The sequence below is a fragment of the Zingiber officinale genome, chromosome 1A (assembly GCF_018446385.1).
Source record: "Zingiber officinale cultivar Zhangliang chromosome 1A, Zo_v1.1, whole genome shotgun sequence".
NCBI classification, from domain to species: Eukaryota; Viridiplantae; Streptophyta; class Magnoliopsida; order Zingiberales; family Zingiberaceae; genus Zingiber; species Zingiber officinale.
The window spans coordinates 152,921,684-152,949,662 of record NC_055987.1 but is presented as its reverse complement, the minus strand read 5'-3'; the positions used below and the strand labels follow the sequence as shown (position 1 = coordinate 152,949,662).

At 40.6% G+C, this 27,979-nt stretch overlaps 2 protein-coding genes across 3 annotated transcripts; one reads left to right on the top strand and one right to left on the bottom strand.

The window, feature by feature from the left end:
• The first annotated feature begins 210 nt into the window (after positions 1-210).
• Positions 211-9,140, top strand: LOC122038021 (GDP-mannose transporter GONST1-like). 2 transcript variants are annotated; one of them, XM_042597561.1, is made up of 10 exons: positions 211-447; positions 862-1,017; positions 2,467-2,695; positions 2,815-2,954; positions 5,161-5,290; positions 5,573-5,671; positions 6,423-6,577; positions 7,917-8,033; positions 8,579-8,676; positions 8,752-9,140. In XM_042597561.1, the coding sequence occupies exons 1-10, from the start codon at positions 437-439 to the stop codon at positions 8,790-8,792; spliced, it is 1,176 nt and encodes a 391-aa protein (XP_042453495.1). In that variant the 5' UTR covers positions 211-436; the 3' UTR covers positions 8,793-9,140. The 2 variants fall into 2 exon arrangements, with proteins under 2 accessions (XP_042453495.1, XP_042453496.1); XM_042597562.1 differs by lacking the exon at positions 211-447 and having other exon boundaries at positions 1,003-1,017; positions 2,467-2,516; positions 2,623-2,695.
• A 374-nt stretch (positions 9,141-9,514) lies between these two features.
• On the bottom strand, positions 9,515-10,613 carry LOC122038023 (NDR1/HIN1-like protein 13). The gene has a single exon (XM_042597563.1). The coding sequence runs from the start codon at positions 10,465-10,467 to the stop codon at positions 9,790-9,792; it is 678 nt and encodes a 225-aa protein (XP_042453497.1). The 5' UTR covers positions 10,468-10,613; the 3' UTR covers positions 9,515-9,789.
• Between the last annotated feature and the right edge of the window lie 17,366 nt (positions 10,614-27,979).

Sequence of the window (27,979 nt, the reverse complement as noted above, 5' to 3'; positions counted from 1 at the left end):
TACTGAAGCAGGTCTAGGAATTAAATAAATAATTTTAAATTCCTTTCATTCGGGACACGTGTTATTCTTTCGGATCGCTCGACTGGCCGTTCCTCGGGAATTTTTTTTGTCCTCCTGGGTGGGCCTCGACGCTTCCTCCAGGACCCGCGACCCACGACCCACCAAGCGCGTCGTCTTTCGGTATGTTTCTGGGTTTTGGTGTCCGAGTATGGAAGTTTGCATTTCTTAAATGTTTGGTCTTGGTGACGGGGAGTGGTGGCGGTGTTTTGAATTCGATTGCTTTGTACTTCTCCTGCGTCGTCGTTTTCTTCCTTTTAAGAAGGCGATTTGTTTTTGTTGCTCCTCCCCGTGCCGGTGCCGTCCTCTCTCGCTTCGTTGAAACTGGAGGGGATTCCCGTGGTTTGTACTCGGGATAGTCGTTCTTTCGTGTCGGCTGATGGACTTCAGGTAAGCATTGCCCCGAATTCTTTCTGTAAGGTTGAATTGTTGATCCAGACCCTGGAAGTCGGAATCACTTTATTCAGTTTCCTTCTTTTTTGTTGGATAATTTATACCGGTTGTGGCGTACTTTGGAATTGATATTTGTGAATGAACTTTGGTTGTTCTGGGGTTTTTTAACTGGGTTTTGTAGTTGCCCACGGACCAAATGAGGGATTCCCCTCTGTGTAGATTGTGGTGAAGGAGGAACTAGATTATAAAATGCCCAAATCGCTTTCTTCTGTTTTCCCACTAATTCTGCTAGCACACATATTGCGAATACGGCATTGGGTGGCATTGCATCTTACTTATTTAACAGGCACTTGTTTTACTCTTTTGGCGAAATACCAAAAGATACTCATCTGACTCCCTTTCAATTACCAGGCATGCTTCTCCGAGCTCTCCCGATGGACATTATGGAAGACTTGACACTGAATTTCTAAGTGGTGAAAGAAATGGTATGGCTGGCCATGATCAGAATGGAAGTCTACTAGGTCAGGCAACAAGTGCTGTAGTGAGCGGAAGAAGAGATGTTAGCAGGCAAGACTGATACTTATCATCTCTTTCAAACGTAAAAATTAGCAATTTTCCCCTTTCTTCCATGATGCTTGCTTATTTTCTGTGCTTATTCTTCAGATATTTAATTTAAGCCTACGGAAGATCATTTTGCAACTTAAAAACAATTCTTCCTTTTACATTTTACATTAAACTTTCAGCACCTTATGTGATTTTCTTAACGTTTGCTGTTTCAGTTTATTTCCTCCATTTTATTTCTGCTTTTTTCATTCTTCCATACTAATTGCTAAATTTCTCGTTGAACTGAGCAATTTTAGCGGTAAACATTTCTGATCATTATTTATATACAACATCTGTTAGTGTAAGGAATCCATGATTCACTTTGTTGCTCTGATATTGCACAATTATAAAGAAATTCTGGCAAAAATCAAAATGGTGAAAGACTCCCCAAGTCAGATCATCCAAGGCGCCCCTTTTTAATTGTTTATTAAAAGGGCACTTCAAATTTAATTTTTCAACAAATTACCTCTACTCAATAGAAGTCATTTATTTTTTCTTTTTATTTTTTTGCTAAATGCTTTATAAAATAAAATAAAAAATTATTTGTAAATTCTAACTTCTACTTTTGTGGGTATGAATATTTTTTCTTTTGTAAGCTTACAATTTTATTTACTAATCGGATTAATAGTAAATTTTTTTTTTTTTATTTTGTGATTGCTGTTATTTTTCTATTGTGTTAAAATATAAAAAAATTCTATGAATTTAAAATTTTCTCGACCTATTTAGCTTTTTATATTGTTAAATACTTTATAAAAATTATAAAATTATTTTCTTATAAATTTAAAATTACATATATTTTTATGCATGTGATTATTTTTATTTTATAAAATTAAGAGTTAATCTACTGATGAGATCGGGACATTGGGTTGAGTTTCTTTTTTAATCAACCAAACTAGCCAATAAACCGTTCCTATTGAACTGATTTTATATGGTTGATCTTGGGAAAAATTAGATTTGAGGCTCCCTTTTGATAAAAAAAAAAAAACCAAAAATGAGTTATCGTTTAATAGAAAAAAAAGGGTGCCTTTTGATGATTTTTATAAGTAAGGGCATTCTTTTAATGTTTGCCCAAGAAATTTCACTTATACTGATTACACAATTTTTTTGTTTTTTGCAAAAAAGTTCATAAACCGATCAAAAATTCACTACAGGCGCAAAACTTTAAGTCATCGTGCTATAAATGAAGCATAGTGAAAATTGATTTCTTTGATCTTTGATAAATTGGTGAATGTTTCTTGCGTGCTCATATTTCTTTTGTTTTATGGGATAATTAAGGGATAGAATTTATTGTCTTTTTTTCTCATTTTATTTTATATTTGCTACATGATTCATCTTCTTTTGTGATCTTATGCATATATCTAAAAATGGTAGATTTCATGTAGCGGAATTCTGATCATTTATGTTCATCTACAGGCCACTATCTGGAGTAAAATCCTTTGAAGACGATATGGACTTGGAAAATGGTAAAGATGACAATGGAAGGGATAAACCGTTTCGCTACAATAGGCCTCTAAAGTTGAATAACCAAGCTTTTCTATCTGGTCTTGCTTACTGCTTGTCATCATGTAGCATGATACTTGTGAACAAGTTTGTGTTGTCTGGCTATGATTTTAGTGCTGGGATTTCGCTAATGCTTTACCAGGTGTGGTTCAATACTGTCTTCATTTCTTTGCTTCTATTCTACACATCATCATGTTGAATTCATTACCACATCAAACTACTAAAATGGCTTACATTTGAATGCAACTTCTTGGTTTGCAGAACTTCGTTTCAGTTATACTAGTCTCCACTTTGAGTTCATTTGGTGTAGTATCAACGGAACCACTCACTTGGAAATTAATCAAAGTTTGGTTACCGGTGAATATAATATTTGTTGGGATGCTTGCCACAAGCATGCTTAGGTATGACAATCTTCTTGATTCAAATTTCTCTGATCTTGGTCTTTTGGCTGCTTTTCATGCATAAAAACTGAGAGGTAGTATTTAAATAAGAATGAAACAAAAATTGCTAGGCTTAGCAGGAGATGAAATAGAGTAATCTTCTTTACTTTCATTTTCATTCTCTGTTTAGCTGCATATTGTATTTGTAGTTCCTTCTAGTTTATTCCAACCCATTTAACTGGAAGAAAAAGAGGATCAATTATTTATACACATTATACACCTCTGACAATTATATCATTACCATAAGGTCATGTATGAAAGCTAATGGAAGTGTAACCAATGGGCCTGTAAGTTTTCATCATGAACCAACTCTAAGTCCTTATCTTTTACATTAATACTAGAGGTATTGTGTCTGGGTACATTTGATGTATATGCAGGTATTACTACAAAAATTATTTGATCTTTATTGTATTTGGAATAGCACGACTTTAAGTATAGTAACTTAACCAAGAAAATGAATGCATATATGCTCACTAATAATTAACAAAAAAAGAAAGAAAAAAAACACATTATCTAAACTTTCTATTGGTTAAAAAATTACCCTGCTTATGCAATCAAAAAAAAAAAAAAAATCATCCGACCCCACCTAGTGGGAAAAGGCTTGGTTGTTGTTGTTGTTGTGCATGCAATCAAAAACATAAAGTTGATATGCAATATTTAAAATATTTTTAGTAAGATTAGTCATTTGATTCCACATAATCATAACATTCCTCATTTTCTTGTATTCTACCTCTCCTGGAGTAAAATGATTAAGAATTTACTTTTCTCTCATGCCATTCCTCCTATCTTACAGGAGATGTTGAAACCTTGATCCAAATTTTTTGTCCGCAACACTTTTATTAGAAGGATATATTGAGTTCTTGTTCTCTTTCAATAATATCTTTATTTTTTCTCGAGTAGATGCTGTTACTTACTCAACTCTCTTCTTCAACAACTCCTTTTGACCCTTGAAGTAAGGGTCAACTTTTATTGTATTCTCTCAATATTTTCTCCTCTTTTACGTCTCCATTAAAGTTTTTTTGGCTCCAATTTGCTTTTGATCGATGGATGATGCAACACCTTCAATTTCAAGTTAGGAAAAAAGATAATGTCTGATGTGCTCTTTTAAGCACAAACCAAGTTGTTGACTTCAACATCTCACTATCATAGTTAGAAGGAGGCCCACTTGTCCCACTTGTGTCTTGATATCTTCATCTAATGTCCTAGTCAATCATGTTTTGTAGTTTGTGGAACTCCAACTTGAGGAAAAGTGTTAGAGAAGTCCCGCATTAGTAATTATGTACTGTGTTAAGTCTTATATAAGGTGCAGTTTGTCTCATTTCTTATTGAATAAGAATGATGTATTTCTTCCAACTCACACATAAGTATCAGACAAGTTTCATATCACAGATTTGAATATTCTTGCTACTAGGACAAGAAACCATGATATGATATTGACATGGAGAGAAGGGAAGGAAAAAAGAGAATGGAGAAGGAACTGAGAAAGATAAACCATCCTTCTTTTTGCTTGAGGAAAAGAAACAAAAGGGAGGAATAACTGAATAATAGTACTGACCGGTGATAGTTGACAACATTGGTTGATATTTGCTGACCAGATTAGTCAGCAACTACTAGCCTATATCCTCAATCATTTGGTGAATGTGCTGGCCTGCTATTCCTCTCCTCTTCATCCTATTTGGCTGGAAAGACTATAGAGTCAGGACAGGAAAAACTTTGGTCCTCTTTCTCTTCCAAGTAAAACAGGACTGTTCCTCTCCCTTCTTCCTTTCCTCCATGTTTTTCTTTCCTCTTTATTTTGGACCCAAATAAAGTTGCCTCTATATAAACTCTTATAGGCTTTCATTTGAGGTCCTCACGGTATCTGTGGACTTTGGTACTAGTTCTATGACACTATGGATTTTGTGTGCCAACAGAACCGAGCGAGCATCTCTGGACTTATACTTCCTCCGATTATGAGTGTTTATTTTTTTTTTTCTGAATATTGGCAGTACCATGTATCTTTCTTATTTGTTTGTGTTTGATCAATCTTGCATTATTTCCCAGTAGACCTTGTTATTGTTTATAGCCTACTTGCACTTAGTGACCCACACCACAACATTATCTTGCATGACTATTCTTAATATTTCTATCTGATAATATGCTAATGGAATTTTTTTATCTGTTGCAGCTTAAAATACATCAATGTTGCCATGGTAACAGTTCTTAAGAATGCCACCAATGTCATAACTGCTATTGGTGAAATGTACCTTTTCATGAAGCATCATGATGGGAAAGTGTGGACAGCTCTGATTCTAATGGTACTCCTTATCAAGTGTAGAAAATAATTAAGTATATATCACTGGCGTGAAATGATGACTATGTGCATATATGACTAAAGTAGATAAGAAATTTTTTCTTGGCGTTAGGTTATCAATAAATGTGTTTAGTGCTGCTTGACATTTTCGTTTAGCTTGTTCATTGATATTCATTTTAAAGTAGATTATGTTCCATTCATGAAGTAGTCACATTACTCTTTAACAATCCTACATTGTGGTGTAACATATTATCTCCCTAATATTTCCCACTGACTCTTTCTGCAGATTATTTCGGCAATTTCAGGAGGGATAACAGATCTATCATTTCATGCTATTGGCTATGGATGGCAGATTTTAAATTGTTTTCTGACGGCATTCTATTCGGTCATTTTTTATGTTTCTTATTTTCTCAGCAAATTTTAAGATCATCATATGCTTCTACCAATCAGTACTCACACTGAGCCACGCCATTCACTTCTTATTTTGTTTGAACGTTAAACTTATAACTGTGAGAGAACAGTAGTGGCACAAGTTCTTGGACTTTTTTCTCCTCTTTGAGTTTTTGTTCATTGTTAAATAAATGTGGAATTTTTAGATGAATAAGGCATATTGGACACTGATTCTTTGATAGTAACCAATTGAGTAATGATATAATAGCGACTTTACCAAAATTGTTTTTAAGATGAGCAAGAAACCACCAGGAAGATTTTTGGGTGTGTCCAAAGAGAGATTTATATGCAATTAGTTAATCAAGGTTAGTGACTCCATACATGCTTCCTAAGGGGAAAGTCATTTTATATCAGTTGAGATAGCTTGTTTGATTTGTGGTATTTCTGTGTATTATACTTAAATTGACATGTTGGACTTTGTAAGGTAACAGCTGAACATTGCAACTTACTAGCCATACTTATGTTTTCTTTCCATATTGCTGAAATTTCCACTGGAATCAAGCATTGCAGCTCATTCATCGACTATATTGACCCTATAACTGCAGAACTCAAAGTGTGCTACTATGACCTTGCATTTTTTATGCTATGTTTTAATGTACAACACTTGATTACCAGATTTTAGTAAATCTGACATAATTTTCTAGTTTTTTATTCAATGAACTGACAAAGGTTTTCCTACAACACAGTTGACCCTACGGCGAGTTATGGATACCGCAAAGCAAGTAACCAAATCTGGAAACTTAAATGAGTTTTCAATGGTTATACTCAATAACATGCTTTCTCTGCCTTTGGGACTTCTACTAATATTTGCTTCCAATGAAGTCGACTATCTTTATAAAACGTGAGTAGTTTATGTTGTTCTCTTACTACATATTGTTTAATATCCAGTAGTAATTTTTAGTATGAGCTGCTTCAGTTTTTGATTCTCGAACTGGAATTATCTTGTCTTTATGGCATTTGCTTCCAATTGACATTAAAAAAAAACCATAAAACTTTATCATGGCAGTTTGATCAGTTCTCAGATAATTAACTATATGCTTAGTTTCTGCTGAAGCCTTAATATTAACTGAAGCTTTCTTAGGAGATAGTAGAATCCACAATGGGTTTCTAATACATAATTGTTTTTATGACACTTCTAATATTACTATTTGGAAAAAGAAATGAAAAACAAATATCTAAATACAAGTTATGCTTGCCATTCCTCTATATTACTTTGTCCTATCCGCTAGCTCTCTGTCATTTCTTAACCGTTTTCCATGTTTAAAATTTTGACATAATCAAGGACATGAAATTACTGTGACATCTGATGTCTAGAATAACTCGATGCAGCGTAACATACTAGCCAATGATAGGTCATTTTTTGACTATCAATGGAGTTATATTCGTTATTTCCTCAATTTTCTGTCCTTTCTTGTTATTTATCATTCTTTTTTTTTGGACAATGCTAAATGGCTAGAATCTAGCGGGCTAGAATGATTTTTTTTTTTTTTAATTTTTAGGGTTATTATTAAAGGTGTTCAAGTAATATCATATTTTGAGTCAATTATATCATCTATTTTCATATTTAATTTCAAAAATAATATCTAATTCATTTTATTAATAATATTTGATTAATTTTTTAATTAGCTTAATTAATTTTTTAGCTAGATAAATTCAGATTTTGGGCAGTCAAATTCTAGCTAGTCAGATTTACCGCTTCTTTTTATCATATTACCCACTTTTTTAGAAGTATCAGGGAGTCAAACTTCTTGGAATAATAACATTGGACTGAGCAGTTAGCACAACCTTTGGCACTGAGATCCACGTCTATTGTTTTGCAATGTTGTATTTCCTAGACCAAATAATCGTGTTGCTTGGCAAAATTACTCCGGTTTTGTAGGATGTCTCACATTTTTGAACAGCAAAGATTGTCTCGAGGTTTAGTTGATAATTATTGCATATGCGCAATAATTGTCTATGAATATATAGTATTAAAATTTAAATTGATACCTTTGAATTTTGTGTTAGATACTTGGACTAAAAGATTTCTAGTCTTAGCTAACAACTAGTGAAATATATCGAGTCATTGACTAGTAAATATTTGAAGTGTAAGGATGTAAGCTGCTGCTCTTATCAATTAAATTTATTATAATTCCCTGAAACACTCTCTTTATTGGGCTTATGAACTAGTGATTTGGCAGGCCACTTTTGAAGATGCCTATGTTTTGGCTGGTGACAACTTTAAGTGGTTTTCTAGGTCTTGCTATCAGCTTCACTTCAATGTGGTTTCTTCATCAGACAGGTGCAACTACATACAGGTAGGGCAGACCGTCTATCATTTGTCAAATTAAATTTATTAGGCTTCATTTCCAATCCATCCCAGTCACACAACTTGTTTACTCAAATAGGACTTAGTTTTTCATTTGAATTTTATTTTTGTTCCTATTTTTGTAATATCAACAGCATTCCATTTGTCATGACCCCCCATGCATACTTTCACTTTGGATGTTGGGTACCCATATTGTCACTGGTTATACATCTTTTGCATATAGTTCAATAGCGGGAGAAAATCCATGCAGCAAATCCAAAATAGTCGGAACATCACAGCTTGAGGATGATGTATTCTTCCCTAAGACTCATGTTTACACATTATTCAATATAAAAGCCAGAATGCTTAACCAAATCATTGATTTTTACGTTGTTGATTAGATAGACTTCTCTATATCTCTTATATTATATAATCCTCCTGCCTAGTGAAGCACATGTTGACCCATGGTGGAATTAACAATCTTTGATCATGGGTGATACTGTTTTGTATATCGCTTGATTAGGGTAATTGTTTGCTGATATGTGGATTTTGCAGTCTTGTAGGATCACTCAATAAAATTCCACTTTCACTTGCTGGAATCCTTCTTTTCAAAGTTCCAACCAGCTTAGAGAATCTGTTCAGCATTCTTTTTGGTAAGTTTTCATTTTGAGCTTAGGCATTCTGTTTGTGCACACATTTAATGGAGGAGCTTATGCCTACCTCTGCAGGTCTCTTAGCTGGTGTGTTCTTTGCTAGAGCAAAAATGTGATAATTGCTTAACAGTATAATACAACCACTTCTATCGGAGAAAGAACTATGAAGCATGATAATGAAAATGCTTCCTATCATAGCAATGGCATGATTACACGAGTAAACTTACGAGTAGCAAACAAAGAGTTTGAAGGCCTCAATGCCACTGAGGTTTCCTTGTTAAGGAATCATCCATCATTCAATATCGAGAAGCTATGTACTATTTCTATATATATACTCCTTTTTTTCCCTTCCATTTTTAGCTTTCCTCAATTATTTTTAAAAGGAAGACAATCCTCAAGCTTAGTTTTATTTTGTTGTGTTTTATCTGAATTTACTTTTAATTGAAAATGTTTTTGAATGATAATGATTCTTATTGTCTGCTAAAGTTCTTCAAACAGTCCCTTGGATTACTTGTGGTGTCCGCTTCTCTTCAGTTAGCTTCTGTTTCAACTTTCTAGTGTATGATTCTTTTATTACCATCGAGTTTGGTACAAGTTTTACTTGAATGATCTGCACATGTGTTTAATTATTTCAAGTCGATCTGTTTAATAAAAAATTATACTTTTGCAACTCAAACTCAAATTGAGTTGACTAATCTAATTATGAAAGTTAATGCCTGCCCTTAAAGTGCACAATTCTTTTAGTTAGTGTTATATATACTTTAGAGATTTAATTAATCATAAATCAAATAAGATAACATTTAACAGTTATTAAAAATTTGTTTAGATGAGGAGTATGTAGCTAGAAAACAATTAGATGTCAGCATGAACTCAATGATTAGAAGAAAAAAAGGCAAAAACTTTTACATGATTCACTGTAGGGAATATTTGTTTTGACAGCAGATTTCCTACTATCTCGCAATCTTAGCACACGCATCAAGCATGATTCAAACTCGAACAGTTCACTAGAAGAAGAAGTTGAGCAAAAAGGGAACGCAATCTAAAGAACAGGATTTGAAATAATGAAGAAATGTTGATGCTTTTGAATTTGAACGTGCAAGTTTACCGCGTCAATCACAGCCAGAGCTTGGTGCCGCAATGCTGCGACAAGATGCGACCATCTCCGGCTAGGGCACTCGTCAGAACACCGCAAGTCACCTCCATCCTCATGCTCCAAAGCTTCAACATTCCCACCTTCGGCCGAGTCCTCAACTTCGCCGTCAACTCCAGCGCCGCGGCTCCCTTCGGCGGCGAGGCGCCCGACCCGCGGAGAGCCAGCGGCATCGCCGTCGTGCTCCGGGACCCCTGGTCGAACCCCGGCGTCTCCCCGGCTGCGATCTCGGCTCCGCTGCTGACGGCAACGAGGGCCGCGCTCCCGCCGGCTGCGTAGGAGTACCCCATCGCGCGGCTAGGGTTCCAGACGCTCAAGGTCAGATCGTACTCTGTTTCAGTGGTGTTTTGGACGGAGAGGCTTTGGACAGCGAAGGCGGGGCGCAAGGCGAAGTGCAAGGCGGCGGCGGTAGCAGCGAGGAGGAGGAAGGCGGCGGCGAGGATCCAGATGAGGCAGAGGAGGCCGGGGCTGCGGCGGCGGTTTTTGGTGCGTTTGCAGTAGCGCTCGATGAGGTAGGCATTCTCCGGCGGGGGGACGCGGTAGACCTGGTCCTTGGCGACTTGGACGACGAAGGTGCCGAGCTGGGGCACGGGGCCGGGCAGGGCGTTGGTTGTGGGCGGTGTCTGCTCCGGCTCCGACATGGGAAGTAGGGGTGCGGTGAGGGAGGAAGAGTAGCCAGAGGAAGGAAGTGAGGCGATGGCATCGGGAGGAGAAGGGTTGGAAAAAGGGGAACACCCGCACACGTAGTGGCGGAAACAGCTTCAGGCCAGCCGCGGTGATGGGCCATGGCGCGGTTTGATGTGTTGTCGTCGAACGGAGAGTTGACCTTACAATCGGTCAAAAACACGCGGATACGTTTGTCTCACTGTGTTCGAGCCGATTTAATAATTTATTGAAGAAAATCACAATGCAATGGATTTTCTCAATTTTATTATTATTATTATTATTATTATTATTATTATTATTATTATTATTGATCCTATCCGAATACTGAATCAACGGATGCTGGGCACGTGGCGCTCTCCGGTGGCTGACATAGATTTTCGACTGGTTGCATGAACCTCTGGCGAACCTGCACAGAAGTAGGGCCGGGAAGGGTTCCCGGCGACGACCCTCCGACGCTCAAGTCAGGCAAGCAAATAATGAAAAAAGTAGCTCCAAAGGTGTCCAACGCGTACCTCCGGCGAAGTATAAGGCTCTTTATATAGAACGGTGGAGAAGCGAGTGTACACCTACCGAGGTGTACACGTGTCAGCAGCCCATACCCCAGTAAGGACTTGTCAGTGAGCTTACCTGACCCATACTGCTACAGTCCAAGCATTTCCTCGATGGGACAGCGGAACCCCCTGTCATAAGATTTGCAGTATGGCCTACATGTGGAACATACCCGCTGTCAGAAAAAGATGTCCCTTGTCCTTTTGCCCTTACTCCCTGGAGAGAGTCCGACCGGCCGGCTTCCGCGACATCCGGCCGGACGTATGCGGTGGTTTACTTGGGGAGATTCTTACTCACGTGCTTTGTGGAGACTGTTAGCAGTGCTACCTGATGGCTTTGGCCGAGCGTGCAGTCCGATCGGCCCTGCGATCTTGTCCGCTGAGCGTCGGAACCCTGACTTTCGACAGGGCGCCTTTAACCATCCACTAGACACCGACCGGTCGCCCGGCCGGTCGAACCCACCCCTCTTCGGCCGGCCACCTGCCATTTTGACTTCCACGTGGCGTTGACTCCATCGGACGGGGGGCCCCTGTTCTTACAACCGGATCACTTGCCTCCCCTTCAAGTCTAGTCGAAGGAGGCGATTAGTCCGACTGACTGGACTGTTAGCTTAGCCGGGCGGCGCCTTTAGGCACACCTAATCCGCTCGGCTTTTCACAGGAATGGCCTTTAAGGTTAGTCAACAGCAACCTTCCTCGGATCTCTTCATAACCCGTGCCAATCTTCGACATTAAGGCTGAGCATGCACTCATTAAATGCATCGAATGACCAAACGCCACGTGGCGAACTGTCGGCATCGTACGGCGGCGGCGGTATGGTGCTTTGATGGGATCGAGGCGGTTCGAAATGGACGGCGCGATGTGCGCTTTGATTCCCGTGACCTGGATCCAACGGTGGAGGCCGCCCGGCCTCCACCCTATAAAATCTTCGTTTGCTCCGTCGTTGCCTCACTCCTCCTTACGCGTGCCCCCAGTTATTCGTCTCGTTCTAGAGCTCCGGCGATCGTGTTCTCCTGCTTTCGTTGATCCTCGGTGTTCTTCTCTCGATCCTCTTTTTTTCCCGTAAGATTCTCTCCTTTTCTTTCTCGTCTCCGGTACTTTCTTCGCCTTTCTTTCCCCAGTTTTCGCTTCCAGGGCGTTCTTTTTACTTGATACCGTCTTTCTTCTTTCTGCCTTTTTGATTTCTCCCGCTCGGATCATGGCTAGTTCTTCTCATCCTGAAGACCAGTCCCTCGGTCCATGGTACACTACCATGCAGTCCCGATTCGAACAGCGGGACTTCGATGTTCTGACAGACAATTTTGAAATCCCAGAAGATTTCGAAATTCGTTTAGCCGGTCCTTCCGCTCGGTCGCATAAGCCGCCGCGCGGAGCTTTCTGTGTCTTCCGCGACCAGTTTACCGCCGGTCTGCGTTTCCCTGTACATCCGTTCATCATAGATGTTTGTAATTTTTTCGATGTGCCGCTCGGCAGTATGGTACCCAACACCTTTCGTCTCCTCTGTGGTGTTGTTGTTTTGTTCAAGATTCATAACATCCCCCTCCGACCGGAGGTCTTTTTTTATTTCTATTATCCTAAGCAAGCTGAGTCGGGCACTTTCATGTTCCAAGCTTGGCCCGGCTTAGTCTTCTTCAACAAACTACCCTCTTCCAATAAACATTGGAAGGATTATTTTTTCTACATCCGTATGCCCGATCGGGCCAACTTCCCGACCCAGTGGCAGGTCAGCCTACCCCCTACTCCCGAGCTGAAGAAATTCAAGACCCGACCGGACTACCTCCATGCTGCAAATATGCTAGCCGGTCTGCGCCTTGACATCAATAAGCTTCTTCACGAAAGAGTGATGTACATCTTCGGCCTGAGTCCCATACGGACTCCTCTTCCGACCGGCTTCGGTAAGAATTTTACTTTGGCATTTGCTTTGATTGCTAACTGATTTCTTTTCTTTCCTTTGCAGCGGGCATCGTCATGGATTCGGTGATGGCCGGCGTTTTGAAGAGAAAGGCGGCAGCTCTGGAAGCCGCCGCGGCCAAAGAAATGGAAGCGCTAGGTATCCAGCCGGTCGGATCCTATGAAGGAGAGAGCGGGACTCAGGCTGAGTCGGCTGCTCCAGCTTCTCAACTAAACGTGGCCAGCGGAGCCACCCCCCCCCCCGGAGAACCAACTGCTCCCGAGGAAGGTTCCGCTCGGGAGGAAGATCAGCCTCTACAAAAGAGGCGCCGAGTGGAGACTCCCCTTCGGTCGGCTACCTCCGCGGTCCAACCATCCGAGCGGATCACTGCGACTGCACGGGGCAAGGCGCCAGAGATCGAAGCTATTTCGTCCGACCGGACACCTTCTGAATGGGACGAGCCGGCTGCTCCAATTGAGGTTATTCCGATGAGCACCCTTCCGCCCGCTCGTCATTCAGTCCAACGCTCAACCATTCATTCCCAGTTTTCTGCGCCGGCTTCTGATCCCCTTCCGACCGCCGGTCGGACGACTCCTGGTCATGGCCGCACGATTCGGGTAACCCTTCATCTCCCGACTGAAGAGCTGCTGCCAGAGGCCGACCGACCGACCGCGCCCGAGCACACCATCACCTTGAAAGGGCCCCTAGCTGAGATGTGGGCCGATACTCGGGCGCGCATCGCGTTGATCCCCCTCCGAAACTTGGCCAATAGCCACATGCAAGAGGCCACGGGGGTAAGTTCGCTTTTTCCGAAGTTTTGTATTCATTCTTTCCGATCGGCCACTAACAATTCTAATTTTCTTTTGCCATAGATGGGTGGAGGAGATTGCAATCTCCAACCGCCTGACATGGTGGATGAAGAACTGAGACAACTAAAGGCGGCAGTCGGTCCGTCCGGCTCTCACGGCCCTTCATATTCTGAGCTGCAAAAGGAGCTGAAGAAAGCACAAGCTTTGTTGGCGGCCGAGCAAAAAAAGACGGCCGATCAAGCCCATGCCTTGGCCAAGTCCGAGCGACAAGTCAAGTCGCTCGACACAAAAATAACCTTGGCCACCACTCGGAAAAATACAGCTATCTCCGATCTGGAGAAAAAGAACGTGGAGGCTCGAGGCCTGGAGCTGAAGATAAAGGAGTTGACAGAGCAGCTCGACAGGGAGAAGGCGGGCCGCTCGGCCGACGCGGACAAGCTTCAGAGTCTGAATGAGGCCCTTACTAGCTCCCAGGCGACTTTCAAAGAATATCAAGATGCCGAGCCGAGTCGAATCGCTGTCTTAAGACAGAGCTACATCCGCTCGCCCGAATTCTCGGAGAAAATATGCGAGCGGATGTACACAGCCTTCGACTTGGCTATGACCGCCACCACCACTTATCTGAAGTCTAAGGGTCTTCTTCCGGAGTCTACTACTATTCCGGTCGGCGATCAAGTGGCACTTCTGAATAACATTCCCAGGGACCTCTATGATTTCATTGAGTAGACGTATGTAGTTGGGCCGCTAGGCCAAAGAATGACCCTTTTTTGTACTTAGGCCGCTCGGCCTTAAGTTCTAATCTTAATGCAATGCTTTTCTTTCACGTACTGTCTCTTTGCTAGTGAATGTATGTTGCCTACTCGCCTTCCGCTCGACTAAATATGTAACATTTTGACTGCTTAATATTCCGCTCCGATTGCAGAAATCGCTCGCTAGATCCCGTTAAGTACCCTTGGGTGCTGGGCTGAGCGGACCCTAGAGACGCGCTAACAATATTGAAGGCGAGTTTCTGGGGCAACTGCATCCCTTTTATGGGCATCTTCCGCTCGGATGATTTATAGACGCCGACTCGTCTCTCAATATTTAACGTCGGAGCTCGACGGCCTTTCGCTCGGATGATTTATAGACGCCGGCTCGTCTCTCGATATTTAACGTCGGAGCTTGACGGTCTTCCGCTCGGAGGGTTTATAGACGCCGGCTCGTCTCTCGATATTTAACGTCGGAGCTCGACGGTCTTCCGCTCGGATGGTTTATAGACGCCGGCTCGTCTCTCGATTTTTAACGTCGGAGCTCGACGGTCTTCCGCTTGGAGGATTTATAGACGCCGACTCGTCTCTCGATATTTAACGTCGGAGCTCGACGGTCTTCCGCTCGGATTATTTATAGACGCCGGCTCGTCTCTCGATTTTTAACGTCGGAGCTCGACGGTCTTCCGCTCGGAGGATTTATAGACGCCGGCTCGTCTCTTGATTTTTAACGTCGGAGCTCGACGGTCTTCCGCTCGGAGGATTTATAGACGCCGGCTCGTCTCTCGATTTTTAACGTCGGAGCTCGACGGTCTTCCGCTCGGATTATTTATAGACGTCGGCTCGTCTCTCGATTTTTAACGTTGGAGCTCGACGGTCTTCCGCTCGGATTATTTATAGACGTCGGCTCGTCTCTCGATTTTTAACGTCGGAGCTCGACGGTCTTCCGCTCGGAGGATTTATAGACGCCGGCTCGTCTCTCGATTTTTAACGTCGGAGCTCGACGGTCTTCCGCTCGGAGGGTTTATAGACGCCGGCTCGTCTCTCGATATTTAACGTCGGAGCTCGACGGTCTTCAAGGCTAACTTGATACAGCCGTTCGGCGAAGCTATTTGCCATCCTTCAATTATTTTGGCTTCCTGTATTACAATGGCATGGGCGACTAGAATATACACGAAAATGAGTTACATCAGTGCACCTTTCACCCAGCTCTATAAGGCTGGAGATGATTTGCACTCCATGGCCGATCCAGCTGTCGTCCGTCTTCATCCTCCAGATAGTAAGCGCCCGAGCGGAGCTTTTCGATGATTTTGAAAGGACCCGCCCACGGAGCTTCTAGCTTGCCGACGTCGCCGACCGGCTTCACTTTCTTCCAGACAAGATCGCCGACCTGGAATGATCTTGGGATTACGCGCCGGTTGTAATTCTGCTTCATCCTTTGACGGTACGCCATCAGCCGGACGGATGCCTTGGCTCTCTCTTCTTTGATCAAATCCAGCTCCATGTTCCTCCGCTCAGCGTTGTTGTCATCATAATTCTGGATCCGAGCGGACTCGACGCCAACTTCGACAGGAATAACTGCTTCGCCGCCATACACCAGATGGAAGGGCGTGACTCCAGTTCCTTCCTTCGTGGTCGTTCGGATGGCCCATAAGACGCCGGGCACCTCATCCACCCAGCTTCCTCCCATATGGTCGAGCCGAGCGCGCAAAATACGAAGAATTTCCCGATTGGCTACTTCGGTTTGACCATTGCTTTGGGGATATGCCACGGACGTGAAATGTTGCTCGATGTCATAGCTTTTGCACCAATCTTCGAGCAACTTTCCTGTGAATTGTCACCCATTATCGGAGATAAGTCGACGAGGGATGCCGAACCGACAGATGATGTTCTGCCAAATAAATTTCTTGATCATCTGCTCGGTGATCTTGGCTAGCGGCTCGGCCTCCACCCACTTGGAAAAATAATCAACCGCCACCAATAAAAATTTCTGCTGTCCGGTCGCCATAAGAAACGGACCCACAATATCCATTCCCCATTGGTCGAACGGACACGACACAGTAGCGGCCTTCATTTCCTCCGCCGGTCGGTGAGAGAAATTATGATACCTTTGACAAGAAAGGCACGTAGCGACTGTCCGAGCGGCGTCTGCTTGTAAAGTTGGCCAAAAGTATCCTGCCAGCAGTATCTTTTTAGCTAGTGATCGCCCGCCCGGATGACCCCCGCACGATCCTTGATGCACTTCTTGCAGGATGTATGCCGCATCTTCTGAACTCACGCATTTCAGAAGCGGGCGGGAGAAAGCCTTCTTGTATAGCTGATCTCCAACGAGCGTGAACCGACCGGCTCTCCTCCTCAGTAGCTGGGCCTCATCCCGATCGGACGATGTAGCACCCGAGCGGAGAAACTCCATGATGGGTGTCCGCCAGTCGCTCGGAAATATGAGGCCCTCCATCCGATCGACGTGCGCCACCAAAGATACTTGTTCAATTGGCTGCTGGATGGCGATCGGCGTTATTGAGCTTGCAAGTTTGGCTAACTCGTCAGCCGCTTGGTTCTCCGCTCGGGGTATCTTCTGGATAATAACTTCTCTAAAGTCGGCCCTGAATTTCTCGAAGGCTTGAGCGTAAAGCTTGAACCGAGCGTTGTTGATTTCAAAAGTACCTGTGAGCTGCTGAGCGGCCAATTGAGAGTCTGAATATAGCGTTACCCGTCCAGCCCCTACATGCCAGGCGGCCTGTAAACCAGCTATAAGAGCGTCGTATTCTGCCTCATTATTCGTAGCTCTATAATCCAGCCGGACGAATAAGTGCATCTTCTCTTCTTGGGGAGACAACAATAATACACCAATACCGCTCCCAAGCCGAGTGGACGATCCGTCTACAAATACCTTCCACATGGCTTCGGGCTCGGGCCTTTGTACCTCGATGACGAAATCCGCCAAGGACTGCGCTTTTATCGCCGACCGGAGCTGGTATTGAATGTCGAACTCACTTAATTCCGTTGTCCATTTGATGAGCCGTCCGGATGCTTCTGGATTCAGCAATATTCGTCCGAGCGGACTATTAGTTTTGACAATGATGGTATGCGCTAGGAAATATGGGCGAAGGCGCCGAGCGGCGAGGACCAAAGCGAAAGCAAGTTTCTCGAGCCTGGTGTAGCGAGATTCAGCATCTTTTAAAATATGGCTCAGAAAATACACAGGATCTTCTCCGCTCGGCCTTACTAATGCTGAGCCGACGGCTTGTTCAGTAGAAGATAAGTAGATACATAGTGGCTCACCTGCAGCCGGCTTGGCTAATACCGGGAGAGAGTTCAGATATGCCTTCAAATCTTCGAACGCCCGATCGCATTGTTCGTCCCAGTGAAACTTGGTGGCTTTGCGCAAGATTTTGTAAAAAGGTAGGCTCCGATCGGTGGTTTTTGAGTTGAATCTGGACAGAGCAGTTATCCGACCGGTCAAGCGTTGCACTTCCCTCAAATTTCTTCGGGGTGGCATGTCTTGTAGAGCTTTCACCTTGCTGGGATTGGCTTCGATGCCCCGCTCGGTCACTATGTAACCGAAGAAGCGCCCTTCTTTTGCTCCGAACAGGCACTTCTGGGGATTTAGCTTGACTCCATATTTGAGTAGCGTTCGGAAGGTTTCCTCCATGTCTTTGAAGAGATCGGCCGCTCGGACGGACTTGATGAGAATGCCGTCCACGTACACTTCCAGATTTCGCCCGATCTGCTCTCTGAATACTTTATTCATCAAGCGCTGATATGTGGCTCCCTGATAAGGCCTAAAATCTATATTAAATGTCACAAATAGGCTTATCAAATTAACAATTTAATATTTCACTGAACCCCTTAATTTTGCAATGACGTTGTAGTAACGAGCCCAGGATCGCTCTCGAGGAACCAACGATGATATGTAATCTAGGATTGTATTTTATTCCTATTTTTGGGGTTTTCGATATAAAAATGGAGTTGGGGGGGGGGGGGGGGGTTTAAGCCTAAATCTAAATCTACAAAAGTAAAGCACAACGGATAAGAAATTATTCTAATGCATAAATGAAACCAAACTCGGTGCCAATAATCCAATCATAACGTATTGTCACCCTACGTCGTGATTAAATCATTAACACACTTAAACTAAGCAATAAAATAACAAGACATAAGATAAATCTAATCTTAAGCAAAATTTAAATCTTAACTACTAAAACTAAGCTACTCAACAGTACTGAAATTTAAGCTAAAGCTAAATTAACAACAACTTCAAAAGAAATTAAAACTAAATTACTCAAACCCTTGAATTAAAACAATTAAGCTAAGAAGAACTATACTAATGAATCCAAACAACATTAACTGAAATCTAAATCTGTAAACAGTAAAAGAATGCAAAAGTAAACCCTAAACCATCTCAACTCCAAATCACTTCTCACGGCAACTTCTCCTTGCCGTCACACAAGGAAACAGCAGAGAACACTCCAACTGTAATCGGGGAAGACAACCTCAGCAACTGAACCCAGCTCAGCCTTCACCAGCACCATCGGAGACCACTCCAAACGGAACTAATGAAGATCGAAGCTGCCAACTCCAGAAATCTGCAAATCTGCGAACTCCGTTCTGATGTAGAGTCGATGGTGGATGAAATGTTGTCGGAATGGTTGAGTGGCAGTGGAGGAACACCGTCAAAGCTCTCGGATGGAAAACGGAACCACCAATCGGAGGAACACCTCCAAATGGCCAGCAGTAGAAGCAGAGTTCGCGGATACAATTCTCGTCGCAGGACCACCCTTGAGCGAGGTCAGATCGCCGGAAGCTGGTCGCAAGCATTTGAGGACATCGTCGCCGATGAAATTGGCCGGAAAACTGATCTAGAAGTGGAGATGGGGTCGGAATCTCGGAGAACGCCGCGGGACGCGAAGAACAGCGCTGTGGAGAATCGACACTGGAAAACACTGTAGCTTCTGTGTTTTGAATCTGTCCCAGATCTAAACCGACGGCTGGGATTAATTTGGAGCTAAATCAACGGTGAAAGTTTGCCCAAAATCTTATCTGAAGGTACTGATGTTGATCTAGGGTCTGGATCTATCCTCCCTTAGGTCGGATCGATCAGATCATCACTGGATGGCCCAGATCTGCCGATCTTAAATGAACGGCCCAGATTAATCCGGCTGGATCAATGGCTGGATGAACTCAGATCTGGATCAAAACTTCTGGATCTTCATCAATGGCTTAGATCTGCTCCCCATTAGGTTGGATCGGCCAGATCTTCAATGGATGGTCCAGATCTGTCCTATTCTTGATGAATGACCCATAATGCTCCAAAGCTTGATCTTCTTGTTTGAACTCCGATTCGAGCCCAATTTCGGTCCAAATAGATCCAAATTCAAGATCCTTTGATGCCTACAAAATAAGAATCAAATATTAGCATCAAATAATATAAAAATAAAGTAATTTGTAATTAAGTCCAAAAATACACACAATGCACAAAATGTGATGTAACCATGATTTTAACCTATGAAATCAACATCAAACCATGCATATATGAATCAAAATAATGCAGTAAAATCATGGTTATCAAATCCCTCACACTTAGTCTTGAACGTCCCGTGAAAGTAAAGAAAACTCAAAATCATCTCCATAGAAAATTCCCTAGCAATATCTAAAAGATAGTAAAAAGAATTTAACTAAGATCATCTTAAAGATCACAAACAATCATGAATACAATCCAAACAATAATCAGTAGGTATGGTAGTTTCAATCCAATTGAAAAATAAAGCAAGTTGCATCTCACAAGGATTTACCTATTCTAGCTCTCCCACTCAAAAATATGTATAAGTGGAGCTCACTCAATGCAACTCACAACATTTCACTACCATAAGCTTGCTTATTTTCTAATTCTCCACCACTATAAAACATAGCATACATGAATCAAAAGGATATTATCATGAAGAATTTAAATGGAAGCAAGAACAATTAAAGTGGATGAAATAGGCAAAAGAAAAGGCAATAATGAAGAAAATTGAGAAGATAAGAGTATTGGAGGAATATACTTGATGAGTTGACCATTTTGATGTGAAAAGAGTTGTATATCATTTGTCATTACCAATTCAAAGTATCAAGCTAACCTCTCCTTCAATTTGATGGCAAACAAAGAATCTTGATACTCTATCTTCCACTTGATACTCTCTTGATATGCCAATTTTTTTTTTCACTGTTTTTGCTCTTTTTCCACTTCAATTCCAGCATTTGAACTTCAAATAATCTCAAATCAACTAATAGATAAGGAATCCCTCCCCCACACTTAAAACATTGTCCGTCTCGGACAATAAAATCATATCACAATTAGTTGAAACACTTCCACTTCTTAACAACTTTAACCACTGTTTACAATCTTTATTCTGCAGATTCTGTCCCTTTTCTTCCTATGCTTCAGTGGTGTTTAGCATTACAAGATCCTCATAATGCAACAGAAAATTCTCCATTTCTGAACAATACAGCTCCTAGTAGATCTCCAATAAAAATGATAAAGTTTCAAAAACTTGGACAAAGAAATCAGCTTCACAGGAGTACAAGATTTGGCACACAGCAACCCCTTTGCATATAGAATCCAGCAATAGAAATAGAATTCAGAAATCAGATTCTGTAATTCTTGTCATATACTCCTCATCCTGTCAATTCCTGAAACTTTATAATGCTGATTTCTGTACAGCCGACAGGGACAAATCTCAAAGAACTAAAGGCTAAAACTTGCACGGTTGTAATTTCTTCAAAGCACCATCTTGAAATGCTCCACGAGTGGAATGGTGCTTAACAAATGAATTTCGAATTTTGTTCCATTTTGATAAGATTTCAGTAGCTTCAAGAGTTCATTGTTTCTTCATTTCCAAATCTTCTATTTCCATAACTTGATTCTTCTAGTTTCTGCAAAATTCAGTTTGAAAAGGCATAGAGTGAATTGAGAAACCAATTGTTACTAAAATTAATAGAGTTTCACTTGAGATCTTGTTGATTTTAGGACTGCTAATAAGAATTTGGTACAAACTTGATACATTAGAGTCAAATTACAGATTTCCAAATGCATGCAACTGCTGTACGTCAGTTTCAGAAATCAGAATTTCAGAAATCAAATGTCATCTCAACCAAGACACAACTGCTGTAAATTCAGTTAACAGAAATGCTACAATCCTTGTTCTGTAAAATTCTGCACTCTCCTTCATTTCTGTTCCTGCAGAATTCTAGTAGCACTGTCAGAATTAAACAACTACAGAATTGTTGCAGAACTTCAAATGTCCAGATCCTGCCTTGTTAAGCAATCCAACTTCCAGAAACATCTTTGTAGAATCCAACACATTAACTTCTTCTTCCAACAATTATCTCCTTGAGTTTGAATGTATCATCATTAAATCCTGAAATTCCAGTTTACTAGATTACAGCTGCAGTGTGCCAAAATTCTATCAGTTTGCAACATTCCAGCAACTGACTTAAATTCAGCAACTCCACCAATAGTAGCTGTGAAGACTCCAAGATGGCTTCAATCTTGAAGAAAAGAGAACACCAGATGTCTTTCACAAGGGATCAAAAGTTTCATTTAGACCTCTCAATAATTAAAAATCTGCACACCAAAATTGGCACTCACAACTAAAATCCAATTCACCATTCAACTTCTTAACAAATTCAGTTACCACTTAATGACTTTCAAGTTTTGAAGCATAGAGAAATCAGGAAGGGACAAACACTAACCAACAATGAGTAATAAAAAACTCTACTATAATTCTTCAGTAATTAAGGAGTTTCAGCAAGAGGTTGTTACTCAATAGGCTAGGTTGATACAAAGTTCACTGTTGAAAACAATTCCCATATTTCTGATCCGTTAATATGACTTTCCATTGGGATTTTCTTTCTCTTTATTTGAAGGCCAGATACGATTTGTTGCTGCACAATATAGGACTCTACTTGAGTTTCTCCCTGGTTTAAACTTGCTACTAAATTTTGATACATCTTGATACCAAATCACAGCACTTCTCATGTTCTGCAGTTTGGAAATTTTAAGGTGTGTCTGCAATTTTAAGCTTCAGAATTCAGAATTCAAAATCAAAATTTCCAGAATTAAGGCCTAAGTTTCAGGATTGAGATTCTTAGGTGGCTTCAGCTTAAATCAGATAGAATACAGCTAAGATGAGGGTATCATTTAGCTCTGGAATGTTAGAAATTTAAATTCAGATTGCTGCTATCCAAAAATAACATAAACATATTGGCACCAAATTCTGCATTTCTGCCACTTCATCAATTCCTGCATAGTTACTGCTATTCAAAATTAGCATGCAGAATTGACACCAAACAGAATTTCAATTTCAAATTCCAGAATTTAGATTTACAGTTTCAATTGTGTCATTCAAAATACCACACTGCCTTAAGCAGTTTGAACACTTAATAATGCTCCAGCAATTTGATTAACTGCAGTCTCTGAATTTTAAACCAAAATTCCAGCAACTAGTTGTTTCTGAAATAGAGTTCAAGAAATGCAATCTGTTGCTGCTCAGATGGAGAAATTGCTAACTATACCAACTGCTATAATCCAATTTCAGAAATCATATTTCAAGAATGCTCACTGATATTGACACAAAACTTGTATCAAGCACTCTGATTTTAATCATGCAGCTTGCACAGAATCTCAGCAATTCAGCAATCAAATTCAGTTAAACTTCAAGAGTTTGCAACAACTTTCCTAGCTACAAGGTTTTTGTTGATTTGTATCTGATTCTGACAGAAACTTAACTTCCAGATTTTCAACTCAACCCAACTCACTGATTAGATTTCCAGTTTCCTGATTACAACTGCTGACAGACTAATTCCTCAATTTCTCCAAGAATTAAACCTTTATCAATGAGCTAGCACATGTACCCATTCAAATTCTGTAAAGGAGACAAAACCCCTTAAACATTTTTCAGCTACAGCAAATATCAGGTTCATGTATTAAGTTTCAGCAACTGGAATTCAATGTGATTTCAGCTCAATGCATTACAACTGAATTTATCTTCTTATCATCCTGCTCTCTTCAATTTCTGCAGCTTTGTCCATCTTTGTATGATTTTTGCTTCTCCAAAAATCTGAAGACAGGCTTCCAATTTAGCACTGAACAATTTTCTTTGAAATCAGGATACACCAACTGATACTCTTCTAATTTGGATTTTGTTTACCATGTTCCTCACTGCATATATGATTTCTTTGAGAATTCTGATTCTCATTTCTTTGAAAATTATGCATATATCGATACTCTTCAAATCTAGATTAGCAGCAATTATTTGTGAAGCTATTATAGATCAATGAAATTTCTGGAAGTTGCAACTTGATGTGCCTACTTCGAAAATAATTACAACAAGCTAGAGTTGCTAATCTAGTTAGTTACTATTCAAAATCAGAATTCAGCTTCTTAAAACCCCAATGATTCAAATCAAAGCAATTCTGATCAGTATCAATTTCAGCATCACCAACTCCTGCACCTTTGGTTTAATACATCAAACTTTTGAACCAACAAAACTAAAGAACAGAATCTTCAATTCCTGCCTTAATTACTGCACATTTTACACATCAAGCATCAATAGGAAAACATTGAGTCATCCGAAATCTTCCATACCTCTGATTTCATCCAAATCCTTGCATTTCAAATAAACAGTTATAGCAGAAAAGTCTGATTTCAAAAATTAGATTCTACAACAAATGATTTCACAATTCCATAATTTCCAATCAACTTGTATTAGGAACCTCCATGACTTCATAACATATGTATCTTCCCCCACACTTAAATCTTTGTCCATCTTAGCAATCTAACTCATCAAGGATTCAATTAAAACTCTTAATGAAATTATGACAAGCAAAGATAGTCAAGGGTTTGAATGCTAGATGAAATGAAAATGTTTCAAGAAAATTGTGGAGAAAGAAATGGAAAATATGATGGAACAAGAATGACAATATCCTTTATTTCCATGCATACATATGCTATTGTGACTTTGAAAAGAAATTAAGCAAGTTCTAGAGTTCAATTGCTATGAGTACATGCCACACTACAAGAAAATAAAGTGTAGGCTTGAAGTGATCCTCTCTAGATATTTTTTATGCAATCAAGCTTAATTGATCAAATTGGAATCCACTACCATTTAACCAATATCATGTAAGAAAGACATCCAATCATGTTAAATGACCTAAAATTGATGGTCAAATTTAAGAGACTTTTACCATCTTACAAATATTACTTAGAAAATTCCCATGGTGAATTTTATTCAAATGAAATGCTATGTATACCAAACTAAATGCAAAGTATGGAAATAAACTTGTAAAATGTATAAACAAAGTGCAAATGCAAAGTATGAAATTAAAATGCAAATGAAAAGTATTAAACTAAAGACACGTATAAAGCAAGAATTTATTAACAAAGCATGAATTAAAACGCAAAAGGAAGTGAAATTGGAACCAACTCCCCTTTAAATCCCGGTGGTTGAAGAAGGTTTAGAAGTAGTAGCCACCCCGGAAGTGGAGTAATCATGGTTCCACTCAAATTCTCCTTATTACTCATTTTTCCCTTCAAAATTCTTTCTGGAGGTCTAAGTCGGTTCAGTTTTAATACCCACTCTGGAAGCTCATGTTCTCCTACCACATCAATAAAAGAAAATACCTCCCACACGCATGTGGGGTAAAAAGAAAATAGGAGAATATCAGTGTGGTTTAAAGATATTTCAAGAAATGAATCACAACTAATAAAATCAACAAATGGTACCTCTATAAAATTCTCTGAAAAATTACACAAAATACTCACCTTGTCATCTTGAGAGGTACCTGGAGTGGTGTTTGTTACCTCTTTCTCCTCAAATAAATGCTCAGACTCTAGTTCTGGTGAGTGTACAACTTCATGTGGTAATCCTTGGGTGCTTGGCTCCATAGCACAAGTCCCTACACTTACATCATCTATTCTTGGTGATTCTTGAGGTAATGCTTCCAGTAAGCACTCCCCTACACTTATATCATCTTCTGCAACAATACCTGCATCTACAACATCATCTAAAGCAACACTATCAGTAGAATCAGAAATCTGAACAACTACATCATCATCAGAAATAAAATTAGATAAATCTTGTGAATAAATGGGAATAGGGTCAGGCCTGACAAAATCACTACTCTCCATCTCTCCACTGGAGTTCTGTGCTTGTAACTGATTAATAGATGATGCTATCTGATCTAACTGACTCTGTATATTCTGTATCCTTGCAAATTGCTGCTCTTGATGCTCACTCATTTGATGCATAACTTTATTGAATTTCCAAACTGACTCTGCAAATTTTTCTTGTACATCCTCGTACCTATTCCGTTGCTCCATAGGTAGGTAGTACTGTCTCTCCCTCCAATCTCCAAAATACTGATATGGATCCATGGTCAAATAGAATTTCCTGCTCTTACACAACAACTAGCAAATAAAATTAGAAGACTCAGGAACAAATAAAATCAACACATGGATATATATTCATGAAAGCAATCAAACAACAATCCTAAAATTACCAAACATTGCATATTAACGTCTTCCCCGGCAACGGCGTCAAAATTTGATTAGGCCTAAAATCTATATTAAATGTCACAAATAGGCTTATCAAATTAACAATTTAATATTTCACTGAACCCCTTAATTTTGCAATGACGTTGTAGTAACGAGCCCAAGATCGCTCTCGAGGAACCAACGATGATATGTAATCTAGGATTGTATTTTATTCCTATTTTTGAAATTTTCGATATAAAAATGGAGTTGGGGGGGGGGGGTTTAAGCCTAAATCTAAATCTACAAAAGTAAAGCACAATGGATAAGAAATTATTCTAATGCATAAATGAAACCAAACTCGGTGCCAATAATCCAATCATAACGTATTGTCACCCTACGTCGTGATTAAATCATTAACACACTTAAACTAAGCAATGAAATAACAAGACATAAGATAAATCTAATCTTAAGCAAAATTTAAATCTTAACTACTAAAACTAAGCTACTCAACAGTACTGAAATTTAAGCTAAAGCTAAATTAACAACAACTTCAAAAGAAATTAAAACTAAATTACTCAAACACTTGAATTAAAACAATTAAGCTAAGAAGAACTATACTAATGAATCCAAACAACATTAACTGAAATCTAAATCTGTAAACAGTAAAAGAATGCAAAAGTAAACCCTAAACCATCTCAACTCCAAATCACTTCTCACGGCAACTTCTCCTTGCCGTCACACAAGGAAACAGCAGAGAACACTCCAACTATAATCGGGGAAGACAACCTCAGCAACTGAACCCAGCTCAGCCTTCACCAGCACCATCGGAGACCACTCCAAACGGAACTAATGAAGATCGAAGCTGCCAACTCCAGAAATCTGCAAATCTGCGAACTCCGTTCTGATGTAGAGTCGATGGTGGATGAAATGTTGTCGGAATGGTTGAGTAGCAGTGGAGGAACACCGTCAAAGCTCTCGAATGGAAAACGGAACCACCAATCGGAGGAACACCTCCAAATGACCAGCAATAGAAGCAGAGTTCGCGGATACAATTCTCGCCGCAGGACCACCCTTGAGCGAGGTCAGATCGCCGGAAGCTGGTCGCAAGCATTTGAGGACATCGTCGCTGATGAAATTGGCCGGAAAACTGATCTAGAAGTGGAGATGGGGTCGAAATCTCGGAGAACGCCGCGGGACGCGAAGAACGGCGCTGTGGAGAATCGACACTGGAAAACACTGTAGCTTCTGTGTTTTGAATCTGTCCCAGATCTGAACCGACGGCTGGGATTAATTTGGAGCTAAATCAACGGTGAAAGTTTGCCCAAAATCTGATCCGAAAGTACTGATGTTGATCTAGGGTCTGGATCTACCCTCCCTTAGGTCGGATCGATCAGATCATCACTGGATGGCCCAGATCTTCCGATCTTAAATGAACGGCCCAGATTAATCCGGCTGGATCAATGGCTGGATGAACTCAGATCTGGATCAAAACTTCTGGATCTTCATCAATGGCTTAGATCTGCTCCCCATTAGGTTGGATCGGCCAGATCTTCAATGGATGGTTCAGATCTGTCATATTCTTGATGAATGACCCATAATGCTCCAAAGCTTGATCTTCTTGTTTGAACTCCGATTCGAGCCCAATTTCGGTCCAAATAGATCCAAATTCAAGATCCTTTGATGCCTACAAAATAAGAATCAAATATTAGCATCAAATAATATAAAAATAAAGTAATTTGCAATTAAGTCCAAAAATACACACAATGCACAAAATGTGATGTAACCATGATTTTAACCTATGAAATCAACATCAAACCATGCATATATGAATCAAAATAATGCAGTAAAATCATGGTTATCACTCCCGCATTCTTCAATCCGAACGGCATCACATTATAGCAATAGGTGCCGTCGGCCGTCACGAAGCTAACTTTTTCTCGATCTTCACGGGCGAGCGGCACTTGATGATAGCCTTGGTAAG

What these genes read in the sequence shown, in the direction of transcription:
- LOC122038021 (XM_042597561.1), top strand. An exon ending in TTCTGACGGCATTCTATTCG is followed by an intron (nt 5,672 to 6,422) that starts GTCATTTTTTAT and finishes CCTACAACACAG; the next exon opens with TTGACCCTACGGCGAGTTAT. An exon ending in GTCGACTATCTTTATAAAAC is followed by an intron (nt 6,578 to 7,916) that starts GTGAGTAGTTTA and finishes GTGATTTGGCAG; the next exon opens with GCCACTTTTGAAGATGCCTA.
- LOC122038023 (XM_042597563.1), bottom strand. Translation starts at nt 10,467, where the DNA reads ATGTCGGAGCCGGAGCAGACACCGCCCACAACCAACGCCCTGCCCGGC.